The sequence below is a fragment of the Podarcis vaucheri genome (genome assembly GCF_965113315.1).
Source record: "Podarcis vaucheri genome assembly, chromosome: 4".
Lineage (NCBI taxonomy): Eukaryota > Metazoa > Chordata > Lepidosauria > Squamata > Lacertidae > Podarcis > Podarcis vaucheri.
In genome coordinates, this window is record NC_138762.1 from 58,476,226 (window position 1) to 58,490,793 (window position 14,568).

At 41.0% G+C, this 14,568-nt stretch overlaps 1 protein-coding gene across 1 annotated transcript in view; it reads left to right on the forward strand.

The window, feature by feature from the left end:
* The window catches only part of ABCG1 (ATP binding cassette subfamily G member 1), a 45,493-nt gene that overhangs the window by 18,711 nt on the left and 12,214 nt on the right, over positions 1-14,568 (forward strand). The window contains 5 exon segments of the mRNA XM_082221265.1: positions 8,496-8,613; positions 9,847-9,979; positions 12,574-12,624; positions 13,392-13,461; positions 13,464-13,536. Of these exon segments, the coding sequence (XP_082077391.1) occupies positions 8,496-8,613; positions 9,847-9,979; positions 12,574-12,624; positions 13,392-13,461; positions 13,464-13,536 (445 nt within the window).

Here is a 14,568-nt window from a genome sequence, read left to right on the forward strand (position 1 = left end):
TATAAACTATTGTGTAATATGCTGGGGAATAAAACTGATTATGTGGAAAGAATGACAATATGATGGAGGTCTAGGTCACTTATGGTGGTAAAATAGCCACCCAGCCTTTTAAAAATGACATCTAAATAGTTTTGTTGTCCTCCTGGTCTGTTTTATTCTTCAGCTATTCCTACTATTAGCAAGAGAATTTTTTTCCTGATACCCAGCAGGAAGGTAGCTCAGCAGCAATGTGTGATGGGCAGCAGTGATAGCTTTGTCTTCCTGGAACCTGATCACATGTCTGAAACGGGATGTGAAAACTTCCCCTTTGAGATAAACTTAGTCATGTACTGTATTAGTTACCATGGGTTAAAGCTGTAATGATGCTATTATTATTTACTAAATTTCTATATTGCACTTCATCCAAAGATCACAGGGCAATTTACAATATAACCCCCCCCCACCAAAAATAATACATACCATAATAACAAACAAAAGCAACACATGCACACACACACACACACAGTTTAAAATGCCATAGATTGTTTAATTAGCCAAAGGCCTGGGAGAAGAGGAATGTTTTTGTCTGGTGCCTAAACATATGTAACAAAGGCGCCAGATGAGCCTTCCTGTAGAGTGCATTCCACATTAGACAGGTACTATATTCTCAAAAAAGTACAGTAGTCCCTCGGAAATCAAACGGAATCTGTTCTGAAAGTCCATTCGACTTCCAAAACGTTCAGAAACCAAGGTGCAGCTTCCGATTGGCTGCAGGAAGCTCCTGCAACCAACCGGAAGTTGTGGAAGCCGTGTCGGACGTTCGGGCTCCAAAGAGCGTTTGAAAACCGGAACACTCACTTCCAGATTTACTTCATATTACTTTATCTACTTTATCAGCCGATATTAATCCAACATACTGAATGTAGGTTGTCTAGGATTTGAAAACAGATGAAAGTTCAGTATTATCATGGTTGCTCAGTTTTTCAGTTTCCGAACTGCAGGAGTAGTAAAAACCACCCTTCTAAAATCCACTTAATGCAATGCATTTTCTTTCTGCTAGCACTGATGTGTTCGCTGTTTAGTGGGTTTCTGTTTAATGCTTCTACACATTTCAGAAGAAATTATGATGGCTAATTAGAATAGTTCAGGGATGTTTTAGCAGGTTCCGTGTGTAGTGTGTTGGCAATGAAAATATTTTCATTTCTGAGACTTCATTAATGCAAATAATCCAGAGGAGAGCTAAAAATGCTGTTGTCAATGCTCTAGGCGTAAACCAAAAATCTGGAATAGATCCATAGCTTATTTCCACATTCATGGGAGGATTTTTTTTTTTAAAAAAATAGCATTCAGGAACACAGATGCTACTGTTACACTAAATTTTAGAGAAATTGTGCAAATTTGCCAGTTTCACCAGGCCTCTGGATTTTTTTTATGTCTCTAGGCTAGGGATGAGTGAAAATATCAGTGTTGGTTCCTCTCAGTTTTCCCAGTTTTCTCGATCATATTTCGATATGAGTTTGCAGTTTTCTTTTAAAATCCTCATGAAAACTACTCAGCATTTTAGTCCGGATATACACATTTTTGTATGCAGTTTAGCCTAGTATACATATTTTTGCAAAGCAATGCATTTTTGGATGCTATTTTCCCTGATCCATGATTTTTTATGATATATAATTACTTGGCTGTGGAGTTGTGCTGCAACATTTGGAGAAGTGTGGATTTTGTGCTTTGCTTTGTGCATTGTTTCAGCAACTGCAAACTGAATCGAAGTTATTCCACTTCCCTACTCGAGGCCATTAGAAATGCTTTAGTGGTATTGTTACTAGTTGTAAAGGAAATAGTGTTAAGATGATGGATGGATGGATGGATGGATGGGTTTTCCATTGCTCCTCCCTGCAGCCCCATCCTCCCAGATGTTCTCCAGCGGGTTCCCCAAACCCTCCAGAACTGATTTGTGGGCACACAGGGAGCTGCAGAGAATGAGAGTGGAATGGGAAACCCCATTTCATTCATGGAAATCTATCCTGTTGGCAGGTTAGCACCATTGGATGTCAGCATCTCTCTCTCTCTCTCTCTCTCTCTCTCTCTCTCTCTCTCTCTGTGTGTGTGTGTATATATGTGTGTGTGTGTGTGTGTGTGTGTGTGTGTAGAGAGAGAGAGAGAGAGATAGTTTTGATTGGTGTGTGGCCACCAATCATGAACCCTTGAATATTTGGGCTTTAAGCTCATAATAGAATCACAAAATTTAATCGGTGGCCGCTTGATTGGCATAGGCATATCTTTCTCCAGCCCCAGTGTGTGTTCTACTGTTGTATTTGTGAGTCATCCTTATGACCACAGGTGCCTGCCTTGTCTCTTTGTGTTAAGAGAGAGAGATCCTTCCAGGAAAGACTTCCATTCAAAAGCAAATGCAAGATCTTTTTTTCTAACAATAATAACCTGCCAAATGTTTACATAAGGCTTGAGTTGCTTGAAAAGAAGCTATTCTGTAAATTCACAGAAAAGATTAAAACAGTAAATCATGTAACTTCACCTCATCACTTTCCCCCTTATTTGGAGGCAAGCAGACGCACAGAGCAAGACACATTCTGACTCATAATTCCTCAAACCTGTAGACCTGAAGCTTGCCATGTGGAATACATCCTTGAATCACTTGCATGAAGCCTGGTGGGAGCAGGGTTATTATCGTTCATTGACCCATTTAAGAGGCTCTCTCTCTCTGCTCTGGGATGCAGGCATGTGGCTGTATCTACTTATATCTAGCTTTATGTTGCTTCTCACACAATGCCAGCACCTGCTTTTAAGAACCAGATCCTGACAAAGTTGTCTTACTGAAAAATTCATTTTCACAATCTTTTAAGACAACATTTAATGAAAATTATATCTGTGTAGGAGAATGGATCGTTTTATTTTTTTCAAGCATGAAAGCTGCCATCCTCGCTAATAATTTTAAGAAGAATTTCAGTGCTATAGCCTTTTCTACGTCAAGCTTTCTTCTCCAACCACACAAGTCCAAGCCTACCAACTGGTTGTCTTTCTTCTGTAATGTTGGCATTAAAGAAACAAACCTTGGCAGTAGCTTATAGGAAACAAAGGATGAGTAGTATCAGAATCTATTTACACTTTACAAAGAAATGCATTGTGCTGAAATGTAGACAACGTGCACTTTTTGTTTGCCACTTCAGGGGCCATGTACTTGTGGATCTTAGTGTGGGAGTTTGCCTATCATAGTTACTCACAACCAAGACCCCAAACCATCTTTTGATCCTCGTTTACAAGCAGACACTGGTTTAAGAAAACCAGTTTGGACACCAATTGGAAACAAATGGGGGGGGGGGAGGAAATGTATGAACTCAACATTAACTCATTCATGATCTTCCAAATTAGGGTTTGGAGTGTTGTGCGATTGTGGCTGTTGTGTCAAGAGCATGTTGGTGACTTTTGGAAGTTTCCGGTTGCCGTTGTTTGGTTTCTTTTCATTCCAATTGGTGAAGTTGTTGATAGTAGACTTTAGCTCCAAGTCAGAGGAGCTGGCCTGTGAGAAGACTGAGGTGAAGGGAGATGGTCTCTGCTATCTCAACAAGAGGAATACCTGCACTGGGATAGATGGAGGTAGTCATGTACCGTTTAGCTGCAAATCCCTTAAGAGAGGAGTCAACAACCTTTTTGGACCAGGGGGTACATTTCAAATTTTGAAAGTGTGCTGAGGGCTCCAGTTAGACTGTCATATTGTAGCTATTTATCTGGGATCAAGTCCCGTCAAACACAAAAGACTTCTGAACTTTTTGCTTCATAACATTTTTTCTAGGAGGACTAGAGTCTTAGTCTGCAGGGCTTTCCTGAGGGCACCAGTGAAGACCTTCGTAGGCACCCTGGCACCCTCAGATGGTGGGTTGGTGACCCCTCTTTTAAATGGCTTAAGAAATAGTACCAATAAAGTTATGGCCTGCTAGCCCCAAATTATGTGGTATTTTCTCTTCCTTTTGGGCTCAATCTGTGCTCTTACTAGTTTGTTGATTTTTGGATAACCTCAGCAAGATTACTGCTAAGAGAGAATCATTGTAAAGAGAAGTTTGAAGAACTTCACACTTCCTAAGGAAATCTAAGTTGACGTACATACAACATACTAATATAGCAGTGATGAATTTGTGGTAAACGACTTGTAGTTGGGCAGGAAGCATGAGGTCACACCATCTGCTAAATGGCTAGCCACAAATGCTATAGTGTTAGGGGTCCAACTGCCTAGTGGGTTGTCACGTCTCATTAGTTTCTCTGAAGAAAAGCATTATCCAGTTATTAAATTTATACAATGAATAGGCTGCTGCTGGGGGGGGGGGAGTATGGCATGCACAGCTTTAGAAAGATCCATAAACCTTACTTTGTAAAGACTTCCTTCTGTTTAACAACACAATGCAGTCTGTCAGATCTAATGCCTAGCTGAAATTTAATCCATGGATCTGAGAGAACAATAAAGTTAAAGGGGTATATGAGTGTTTCTGGAATCTAAATTCTAGGTAAATTAACAATTTAACTGCATCCCCCCCCCCAGTTCATGCCATAGTTTCTTACCTTACTGATGCCTACTTTTAGACAATGGTTCCTATAAGTGCCTTGTGCTGTTATGCCAGAGATTTACCGTAGTTAAGAGATCAGTGCTTATAATCTCTCTCTAACTTCTTAGGCCACAGTTTTACAATAATAGTGTTTATCCCTTTGGAAATCGTATTTACTCCCTACACTTTTTGAGGAAACTTTCTCACAAGGCCCACATGCTTTTTAAATTTTGGGACTCCATGATGGTGTCTTGAGATAGGATTGTTTTGCATACACATCATTTGATTAGGTTTTTCATTAACTGGTGAGGGCATTTTTGTAAGACAGCATATATTGTAGAGGAAAGAAGGGCATCTCTTGGTGTCTCTTCTAGATCGCAAATGGTGACTTGGTCAGCATAATTCCGTTCCACTGCTGTCGTTTTGTTTTTAGCAATGCAAGGTATTCATTCTGTGCAGATCTTAGACTTTTGCCCAAAAATTCTACCCCGACAGCACCAGTGTTTATAATCACAGGAAGCATGCAATGCCAATATAGAATTTATGGGTCAACAGATTCTAAATCAGATTAGCCTTGAAATGTTCTGCAGCAGAGAAAGGCTCTAGTTCTTTCTGTGTCTGAATATTTTTAATCCTCCATAAGGGATTAAAAGGGGCACAATGCTGGTATTACATAGATAACTAGTCTGTACTTGGTTGACCTTCATAGGCAACAAGACCTTTCACCCATTTCCAGAAAAGAATAATGCATGCCATTGTGTTTTAGGGTCTCAGTAGCCTGAAATGCTCGTTAACAAAATCCAGTTCTTTAATTCATTTTGTACTCTTCCCCTTTAAAAAAAAATTTAAAAAATGTTTTTATGCTTGGGTTAAATACTGTGGGGAAGCAGCAGTGTATACATTGCTTAATGTGGCTAGACCAGTTGTGCAATCCTGGGAAAATACAGTTACTTAATGTGGTAAGGCCAGTTGTGAAACACAGTGATGCAGGCAAACGGAACCTGTGACCTACCAGAGGATGTTGCACTTCAATTCCCATCATCCCGAGCAAGCATAGCCAATGGCCCAGGGATGATGGAAGTTGTAGTTTGCCTGTCTGTTTGTAGCTTCCTTTCTCCCGAACTGGGACTCAAGACAGCTTACAACATTTTAAAAACATCAGTATAAAAAACAAGATCATGAAAGCAAACTAGTTAGACACAATAGTTAAAAAAATAAAGCACAATTAAAACTGGCACTGTTATTGATTGCTCTGATACCAGCCCAGTGGTCAACATCACTGGCACCTAGTTTTCAGACCTGAAAAAGAAGGTCTTAGCCTGCCAGTGGAGAGATAACAAGGAGGAAGCCCATCAAACCTCTCTTGGGAGGGAATTCCACAGTATGGGAGCCGCCACAGAAAAGTCTCTCTTGTATCACCACCAGCTGTGCCTCTGATGTTGATGGGACCGAGAAAAGATGCTCAGCTGAGGATCATAGCACCTGGACAGATTAGTAAAGGGAGATACAGATCTTTTGGGTATCCTGTGGCCCAGCCACATATGGCTTTATAGGTGATAACTATCACTTTGAATTGTGACCAGAAACAGACCAGTGGCCAGTTGTTTTCATAAGGGAGTAACATGCTCTCTGCAGCTAGCCCCAGTGAGCAGTCTGGCTGCAGCATTCTGGGCCAGCTGAAACTTCCAAACATTTTTCAAAGGCAGCTGCACAGAGAGCAGGTTGCAGTAACTATGGCATACATCACCGTGGCCAGGTCTGACATGTCAGTAGTTTAGCAACATCTAGAGCACAGGTTCCTGCATACCTGCAGTACTGCCTGGATCCAAATTTCTATTTTTCTTTTTCTGCAGTTAAGTCATTTCCATCAAGCTAGTGAAGTTTCCTGAACAATTGCTGTATGTTCTCACCCAGCACACATTATTCTTGTTCGGAGGTGGACATCTCTGACAGCGTTCATTGTAAACCTTCTTTCACACTGGCAGCTTAAACGCAGCTTGCGGGATGCACTTAAGGTTGTACCTTGACAAATAATTTATGACGAGCGTTTTTCAGTATGCAGTTGGTATTTTTTGAAAGGCGTGGATAAGGAGTGACATTTTATCTTGCTTTCAACTCCTTTTCATACTGTGAAGATTCCTGGAAATCAGTGAGGCTTGCGTTTTCAACACTGCTCAAGAGACAAGTACATTGGAAACCTCTTATATGTTTGTCAAAATGTCTCTATAAACACAAATGATGGGGGTATAGCAGCTGGAGCAGTCTGCTAAAATCAATGCAGACATTACAAGCAAACTCTAGGTCTTTTCTTTCAAATCTGGCTTTTCAATGGCCGATGAAGATGAAAATGATTGCCTTATTAAATGTCAAACTTGCTTTCTCACATTCACTTCCTGCTGTTCTGTGGCCATAGCAGAGTCGTGCTGGATGAGACCAAGGGCCCGTCTAGTTCAGCATCCTGGCCTGGATCTAGACACATCAAAGACATGTTTCAGTTTAAAGCGTCGTAAATTTAAACAGGGAAAACAGGTAGGGGGGAAAACAGGACTCCACGTCGCCATCTGGTGGCACAGTGTAATATCACACATACCACACATATACGGTAAATCACTTTTTCTAGCTGAGCCCCTATTCTCACAGCAGCAACTCAATGCCATTGGGAAGCCCACAATCATCAGGACAGGAGTGCAACCGCATTCTCCCACTCACATTTTCCAGCAACTGGAATCCAGAGGCAACCTGCCTCTGATCCTGGAAGTTAAGAAGTAGCCATTGGTAGTATTCTCACTCAATTTGTCTAATCCCATTTTTTAAAGCCATTTTAGGTGATGGGCATCACTATATCCTGTGAATATCTTAGTTTCACTGTTTTATTTATTTATCATTTCATAAAATTTATGCACCACTTGATTGTAAAAACAATCAAAACTTTACAAAAAAAGAGACAAGACAATACATTTTAACAATAGGAAGAATTAGAAACAATGATTTGAGACTTTCAGAAAGTTGAAATAATAAACTAAAAAAGGTTAAAGCTCGCATCAACTTTCTAAATATCTGGGTAAAGGTAAAGGGTAAAGGGACCCCTGACCATTAGGTCCAGTTGTGGCCGACTCTGGGGTTGCGGCACTCTTCTTGCTTTATTGGCCGAGGGAGCCGGTGTACAGCTTCCGGGTCATGGGGACAGCATGACTAAGCCGCTTCTGACGACCCAGAGCAGCGCACAGAAACGCCGTTTAACTTCCAGCTGGAGCGGTACCTATTTATCTACTTGCACTTTGATGTGCTTTTGAACTCCTAGGTTGGCAGGAGCAGGGACCAAGCAACGGGAGCTCACCCCATTGCGGGGATTCGAACCGCCAACCTTCTGATCAGCAAGCCCTAGGCTCTGTGGTATAACCCACAGCGCCACCCGCGTCCCTCTAATATCTGGGTAGGCTTGTCTAAATAAAAATGCTTTTAGCAGGCACCAAAGGAGTACGGTAAAGGCATTTGCCTGATGTCAACAGGCAGGGAGTTGCAAAGTGTAGGTGCTGCAACAACCTAATTGCTGCCTCTTAAACTACAAAGAAATAGATAAACAAAAACCAGAAAGGTGTAGCGTGCTTGAAATACCATGCTAAGACAGCTGTACTAGGGAAAAGATGGTAGGTAATAAAATGGTAAAGAGCTTTTATTTGCAACAAATAAATGTTCACCGTTTATGTTTTCCTTGTAAGATTTTTCAAGAAAATGGAAAAATACAGAGAAGTTCTATTGCATAGTTCTATTACATATTGAATATTGAATATCAAACGAAGCACTTAAATTGAGGCTACCTGACTAGGTCTAGCTTGTGTAGAGACTAGCAACAGCTTGAGTCTTAAATCAATCTTGGGATGCATTACTTCAGATTCTAATCTGCTAGAATGACTAGGAAGACGTGGGGTAAACTTCTAAACATCGCACCACCTTCTTTTGCAGGTTTCAAGACCTTGTTGAAAGGAATTTCAGGAAAGTTCAGCAGTGGAGAACTTGTGGCCATTATGGGTCCTTCTGGAGCTGGAAAGTCAACGCTCATGAACATCCTGGCAGGATACAGGTAAGTGAGGACAACGGTCAATTCCCAAATTATGTTGTTTTGTTGTTGTTTAGTGGACCACCTTGTATTTATAAAACTTTTCTTTTTTAAAAAAAAAGCCTTAATACATATCAGCAACACTGTTGCTCAAACCTGCTCCTGCAGATTTGGATTCCCTGGTTTAAAGTCTACAAGTGTTTTGATAAGACAAATATTTTCACTCATGGTGCTGCATGATTGAGAGAACTCCAGAGATTTAGAAGTACCGTATTTTTCGTCCTATAGGGCGCACCGGCCCATAGGACGCACCTCGGGGTTTTTTTTGGGGGGGGGGATGAATAAAAAAAATTATCCCCCCCCGCCGCGGCTGCCACCCCAAGCCTTGCGCACACCTGCCGGAAGCACGGGGCACCCTCCGAAAGCCTGCATTCGCCCCATAGGACGCACACACATTTCCCCTTCATTTTTGGAGGGGAAAAAGTGCGTCCTATGGGGTGAAAAATATGGTAAATACTATGCCACCTGCTCCGAGGGCTGATTTGCTCATTGCAGTCTTCTGAATGTAGGACTTGTCTACAATCTCATGATTTCCAAAACAGCCTTGGAGCTCTCGGTGAGTCAGATGAGTGAGTGAGATCACTTCACACATTGTGTTTACTTGCAACTGCAGAAGCATAATTGACTTTCATGTCTTTAAAAAAAATGTAAAGTGCACATAGGGGTAGGAGACAAATTTGGTTCAGTTCACCTTTGAAGGCAAACCTGCCTAATTCGCACTTTAAGAACCAAAGCATAGCTATCCTTCAAAATTTACACTTCTCCTAATTTGGGAATGGAATTTTCTAGCCAAGCAATGTTTACAAAAATGTAGAGAGTGCATAAACGTTAACATGATAGTGAGAATACCATAACAATGCATTGTATTAGGGGAAATTACTTGCAAAAGTGAGTACATTAGTCAAATCTGCATACATAAGGCTAAATTTGCACCAAAATGCAGATGAACTTCCACGAGGATGTTTTTAAATGAAAATTGATCGTTTTACTACAAATTCATAAAATATTATATGCATAAAACTGGCAAATTTGTGCAGAAATGTGGAGAACGGAATTCAAGACTGAAAAATGGGAAACAGAGAACTGTATTTGACAAATAAGTCAGTCCCTAAGTGCAAGCCAGCCCTTAGCTTTGTCTCCCCCTAAAGGATGTGAAGGAAAGTTTCATGCTTTTTTTCTTTTCTTGACCAATTTCAGAGAGACTGGGATGAAAGGAGAGATCCTCATCAATGGACAACCCCGTGATCTGCGCTCTTTCCGCAAAGTCTCCTGCTACATAATGCAAGATGACATGCTACTTCCACATCTTACTGTCCAAGAAGCCATGATGGTAATTGAACCATATTTAGCCTGAACTTCCCCATGACTGTGGCTTCAGGACTGCTTGATCCTTTATAAGGCTTAACCCTGTGTGCTGCTACCCTGACAAACCTCTTTTCAGTCTTAAGTGCTGCAAAGTGAAGCAGTCTGTAGACTTGACCACTCTGCTCTTGCCTTGGAGCAGGCAATGAGAAGTTTGTTTTATAGCTCAAAGGAGGAAGTCCCATTTTATTTATTATTTATGGAACTTCTAAACTGCCCTTCATCAAAATAATTCCCAGAGCTCAATCATTAAATAAGCAATCAATAAAACACGATTGAAATGATAAAATCTTGATCAAAACCTTCCAGAGTGGTTAACAGACATTAAATAATTAAAGAAATACAATTAAGATTATAAAGCCTAGGAAAAAAGACATCAATAAACACCTCTAAAAACCCTCATGAACAGTAAAACAATAAAAAAGCAGGCTTTCATCAAACAAACAAACAAACAAACAACCCTAGGACCAGTGCTTTTTTTCTGCGGGGACACAGGGGTATGCATACCCCTAAACATTTTGTGAATCTTTGTACTTTTGTCCGTTTATTGCATTTATTTCCCCAGATTTGAACTATAAAATGATGGTTTTCTTGAGTCAAAATGAGAGTACCCCTAAACATTTTTTAGAGGGGGAAACACTGTCTAGGACATTGTGCATTGATAGAATTTAATTGGATTTTCCAAAGGCCTGGGTACCAGAAGCCCAGTAATGTGATGACTGTCCATGCCTACAGGGGACCACTATTGTGACTATAGGTGCAGGCTGATGATCAGAGCAACACTACAAAGAAGGCCTTCTCCTTCCACTACCATCCACAACAGGGCAATGAGAAGCGCCTCACTTGCCTTTTTCACTTCGTGGAGAGGATTCAGAAGAGAATTTGTGAGGAAAAATAAATAGATACCGTATTCATATTTCTTTTTTTAAGAAAAGAGCCTGAGTTACAAATCTGTATTATTAAAGGGCTGGCCATCCATTACTCTGCAGCCCTGCTTTTCCATTCTGGAAGTCACTTGTTTACACACAGAAGATACAGCTGCAGTATATAAAGCAAAAACACATTAATACTCTAATGTGCGTAGAAAGTGTGGCTCCCTGTATAGAAGAGCCTGTCTTGCCAGTGGCAGGTCTTTGAAATATCCTTTCCAGCCTGATGCATCTAACTAAAGCTTATCTCCCTGTGATTTCAGTTTAATGATAGTCCAAGGTCTTTGGGAACGACCAAAATACACGCTCCTTGCCTCTTTCTTCCTTCACTTCCCTCTCAGCAAGGCTGCTTGTTCCATAAACAAACACTGGGCTAGGAGGCAAAGCCAGCCGCCTTTGGCCTAGTGCCAGAGAGGCTGATTTGAGCTGACAAATCTAAAAATGTCCGCTGTCCAGGCTTCTGTGAAATCCACTTGGCAGTTTTGTGCAGAGACCTGAAGAGCGTTCACTTACAGGGTCAACTGCTGTGAGTTGGCCTGGTCAAACCCAAGCTACTCATTTTCCAGCGATTAAATGCATTATTATACTGAGGACTTTTGGGGAAAATATTTATTTAAATGTTATTTAAACATATCTTCTAGGATCAAAAGATTCAGAGTAGTTCTTTTTTTAATTGCAGCTGCCCAAAGGAAAAAATAAATAAAGCAAATCTGCTGCTATTGGCCACTGTTTTTGCTTTGTCAACACCTTCATGTGTCCTTTGCTATGTCAGAGGCGGTATGCCTCTGAATACCATTTGCTGGGAATCACAGGTGGGAAGAGTGCAGTTGTGTTCTGGTCCTGCTTGCAGGCTTCCCAGAAGCCACCTGGGTGGCTACACTGAGAACAGGATGCTAGACTAGATCCAGCAGGCTCTTAAGTCCAAGTGTCTTTGTGTGGTTACCCACCCATTGTTTATTCAGAAAGCAATTCATTGACTCAAAGATCAGAACTCTGAATCTTCCTGGTTCTTAGAGAGACCAGGAAATTACAGCGAGGGAGACCTTAAGAGGGTCTTCCCACTGAATAAAAATATGGACTTCCTCCTTATGTTTAAATACAATGGGGGCCTGTGTAAGATGTTTACATGAATAAACCTTACCTTTCCATAGCAACTTGAGTCAAGCTGAACCAAGTTATAGTCTGAAGGGATGAGAGGTGTACACGGTGTTTTATCAATTTGTTCTCCTCTCTCATCAAACTGATTTCCAATCTTCCCAAGTGTGCCATTCATGCAACTCTCTTCTTCCTAAGGTTTGTCTGATCATGAGAAACGATTTAAATACAGAGTCAAGGAGGAAAAGAGGTGGTAAAGGACTCTTGCTGGATTGCACTTCCTCAAGACAGCATTGCTTGTTTGAAAAGCATTCTAATCTCAAAGGCATCCTGTGTATAAGAGCTTCAATTATCTAAGAGAAGGCTCCGAATTAAGCCACATCTGCACTATACATTTAAAGCAGTATCATGTCACTTTAAACAGTCATGGCATCCCCCAAAGCATCCTGGGAACTGTAGTTAGTCAATCATGTTGATAGTTGATGGAGTCTTCAGAGATGAGTGTCTAACAAGGATTATGTTTGGCCTACTATTTCAGGTATCTGCTCATCTGAAACTTCAGGAAAAAGATGAAGGCAGGAGAGAAATGGTATGTATAGTACTTTGCTCAAGGAATAAATCTGAAACATACTGAATATTTTTAATGTAATTGTGAAACTGAGCTAAAAATTAGTTCCTCCTTGCTTGTGGGGAATGAAATATGTATGCAGCACTCTTTATATCAGTAACAAAGGAATTTAGGATAAACTATTCGAATTTTGTGCTTTTTGGGGTGAGGGCAGATTGAAGACATGCTTATTAAAAAGAAGCCCAGCTGCTTGCCTACCATTTATAGAACCAGCAGTTAATGGCTAAATTTCACTCAATGTAGGAATAAAAGAGGACAGAAAAATATTTTTAAAGTACTCATAGGAATGTTCAGACAATTATACGGATGCTTCATTTAACAACTGGATATTATATTTTAGCTAGATTTGCATCTCAGCTTTCGATCTTGTATAGACAGCAGTATAAATAGTTGTTTGGGGTATGTGGTTGAAAGGAAATTCATTGTTGTAGAGAGCGTCGCAAACAATGAGTTAAAGAGATTGCACTGATGAATGTTCTCAAATCGAGCAGCTAATGGGTGGGAGGGGTTCAATCCTGCTTGCTACAGGATTGGCTCATGCAGCTGATCCAGACACATCTCTACCTGCCCCACACCTGGTAGCAGATATAGCATCTTCTTCTTTTTTTTTAAATTGCCCCAGTGGACCAAACGGGAGGTCCTGATCTGGTCTGCAGGCTCCCCGCCCTGTTGAATGTGGACAGCACTTGTGAAGACCCTTTGAAATACTTTGTTGTCCCTCATTTCAGGTAAAGGAGATCCTGACAGCTCTGGGTTTGCTGTCCTGTGCCACTACGAGGACTGGAAGTCTTTCAGGGGGCAGAGAAAGCGTCTCGCTATTGCTTTGGAGCTGGTGAACAACCCGCCAGTTATGTTTTTTGATGAACCTACCAGGTAATTTGTATTCCAACCAAAAGATGGTATCATCATCATCATCATCATTTAGTGCATGGCTTGCAGTACCACATTGATCCATGGCCCACCCTCCAGGGTCATGTGGTAAAGTGCATGGGGCCTAGGGAGAAACCCAATACTTTTAAATACTTGATTGCTAGAATGCATGTAGTAGATTATTATTCCCTATTATTCTTTCATCTTTTATCCAAAGCCAATCCCTTCCCTTCATTAATTCCCACAACCCATTCTGGTTTTAGTTTATTTAAAACTGATTATCATTCAATCTAATTATTTCTTCTTCCATCCAAAGGTAGTTCCTTCACTTCCTTAATCTCCCACTCCTGAACTCTTTATGTTTTTATTTTATTTTATGTTTTGCTTTGTTTATATGGTTCCAGTTCTACTCCCTCCATTCCATCCCCACCCCTAAACCCCTAACAAGGAATTTATGTGCTCACCAGTACCTTTTAAAAGCAGAGGCATCCTGTCATGGATGTTTTAGTTGAGATTCCTGCATTGCAGTGGGTTTCAACCGGATGACCAACCTTACAATTCGATGGTTCAATATACAATATGATGCTGACTTCACTAGTTCCGATTCTGCTGATTGCTAACAGTTGGTGCCATTGTTTCTCCTGCTGTGATGCCTTCAGCAGCAATCTCTGGCTGCCAATGCATCACAGGCAACTTCCAAGCAGTGCTGTTCATAGGGCACCCAGAAGTTGCAATGCAGAACCAAAAATGTGGTGCCCCAGGGGTTGGGAACCCTGAGTTTATAAAACAGAAGCCCACAGTGGCCGCCATAAGTGTACTGAGATGTGTAAGGTCCCAGATCCTTTGAAAACTAGAACGTATATTGTTGGCCAACAAGTGCAAGATACGAAAAGCTGAAAGTGAGGTGGAGAGAGAAGGATGCTTTAGGGAACAAGAAGTCATTCTAGCATAATGTTAAGCGCAATCTTGTAGCTGCCAAACTAAAATATGAAAACCAGGGAGAGCCAATGGTGGTAGCCAGTACAGCTGATTGGA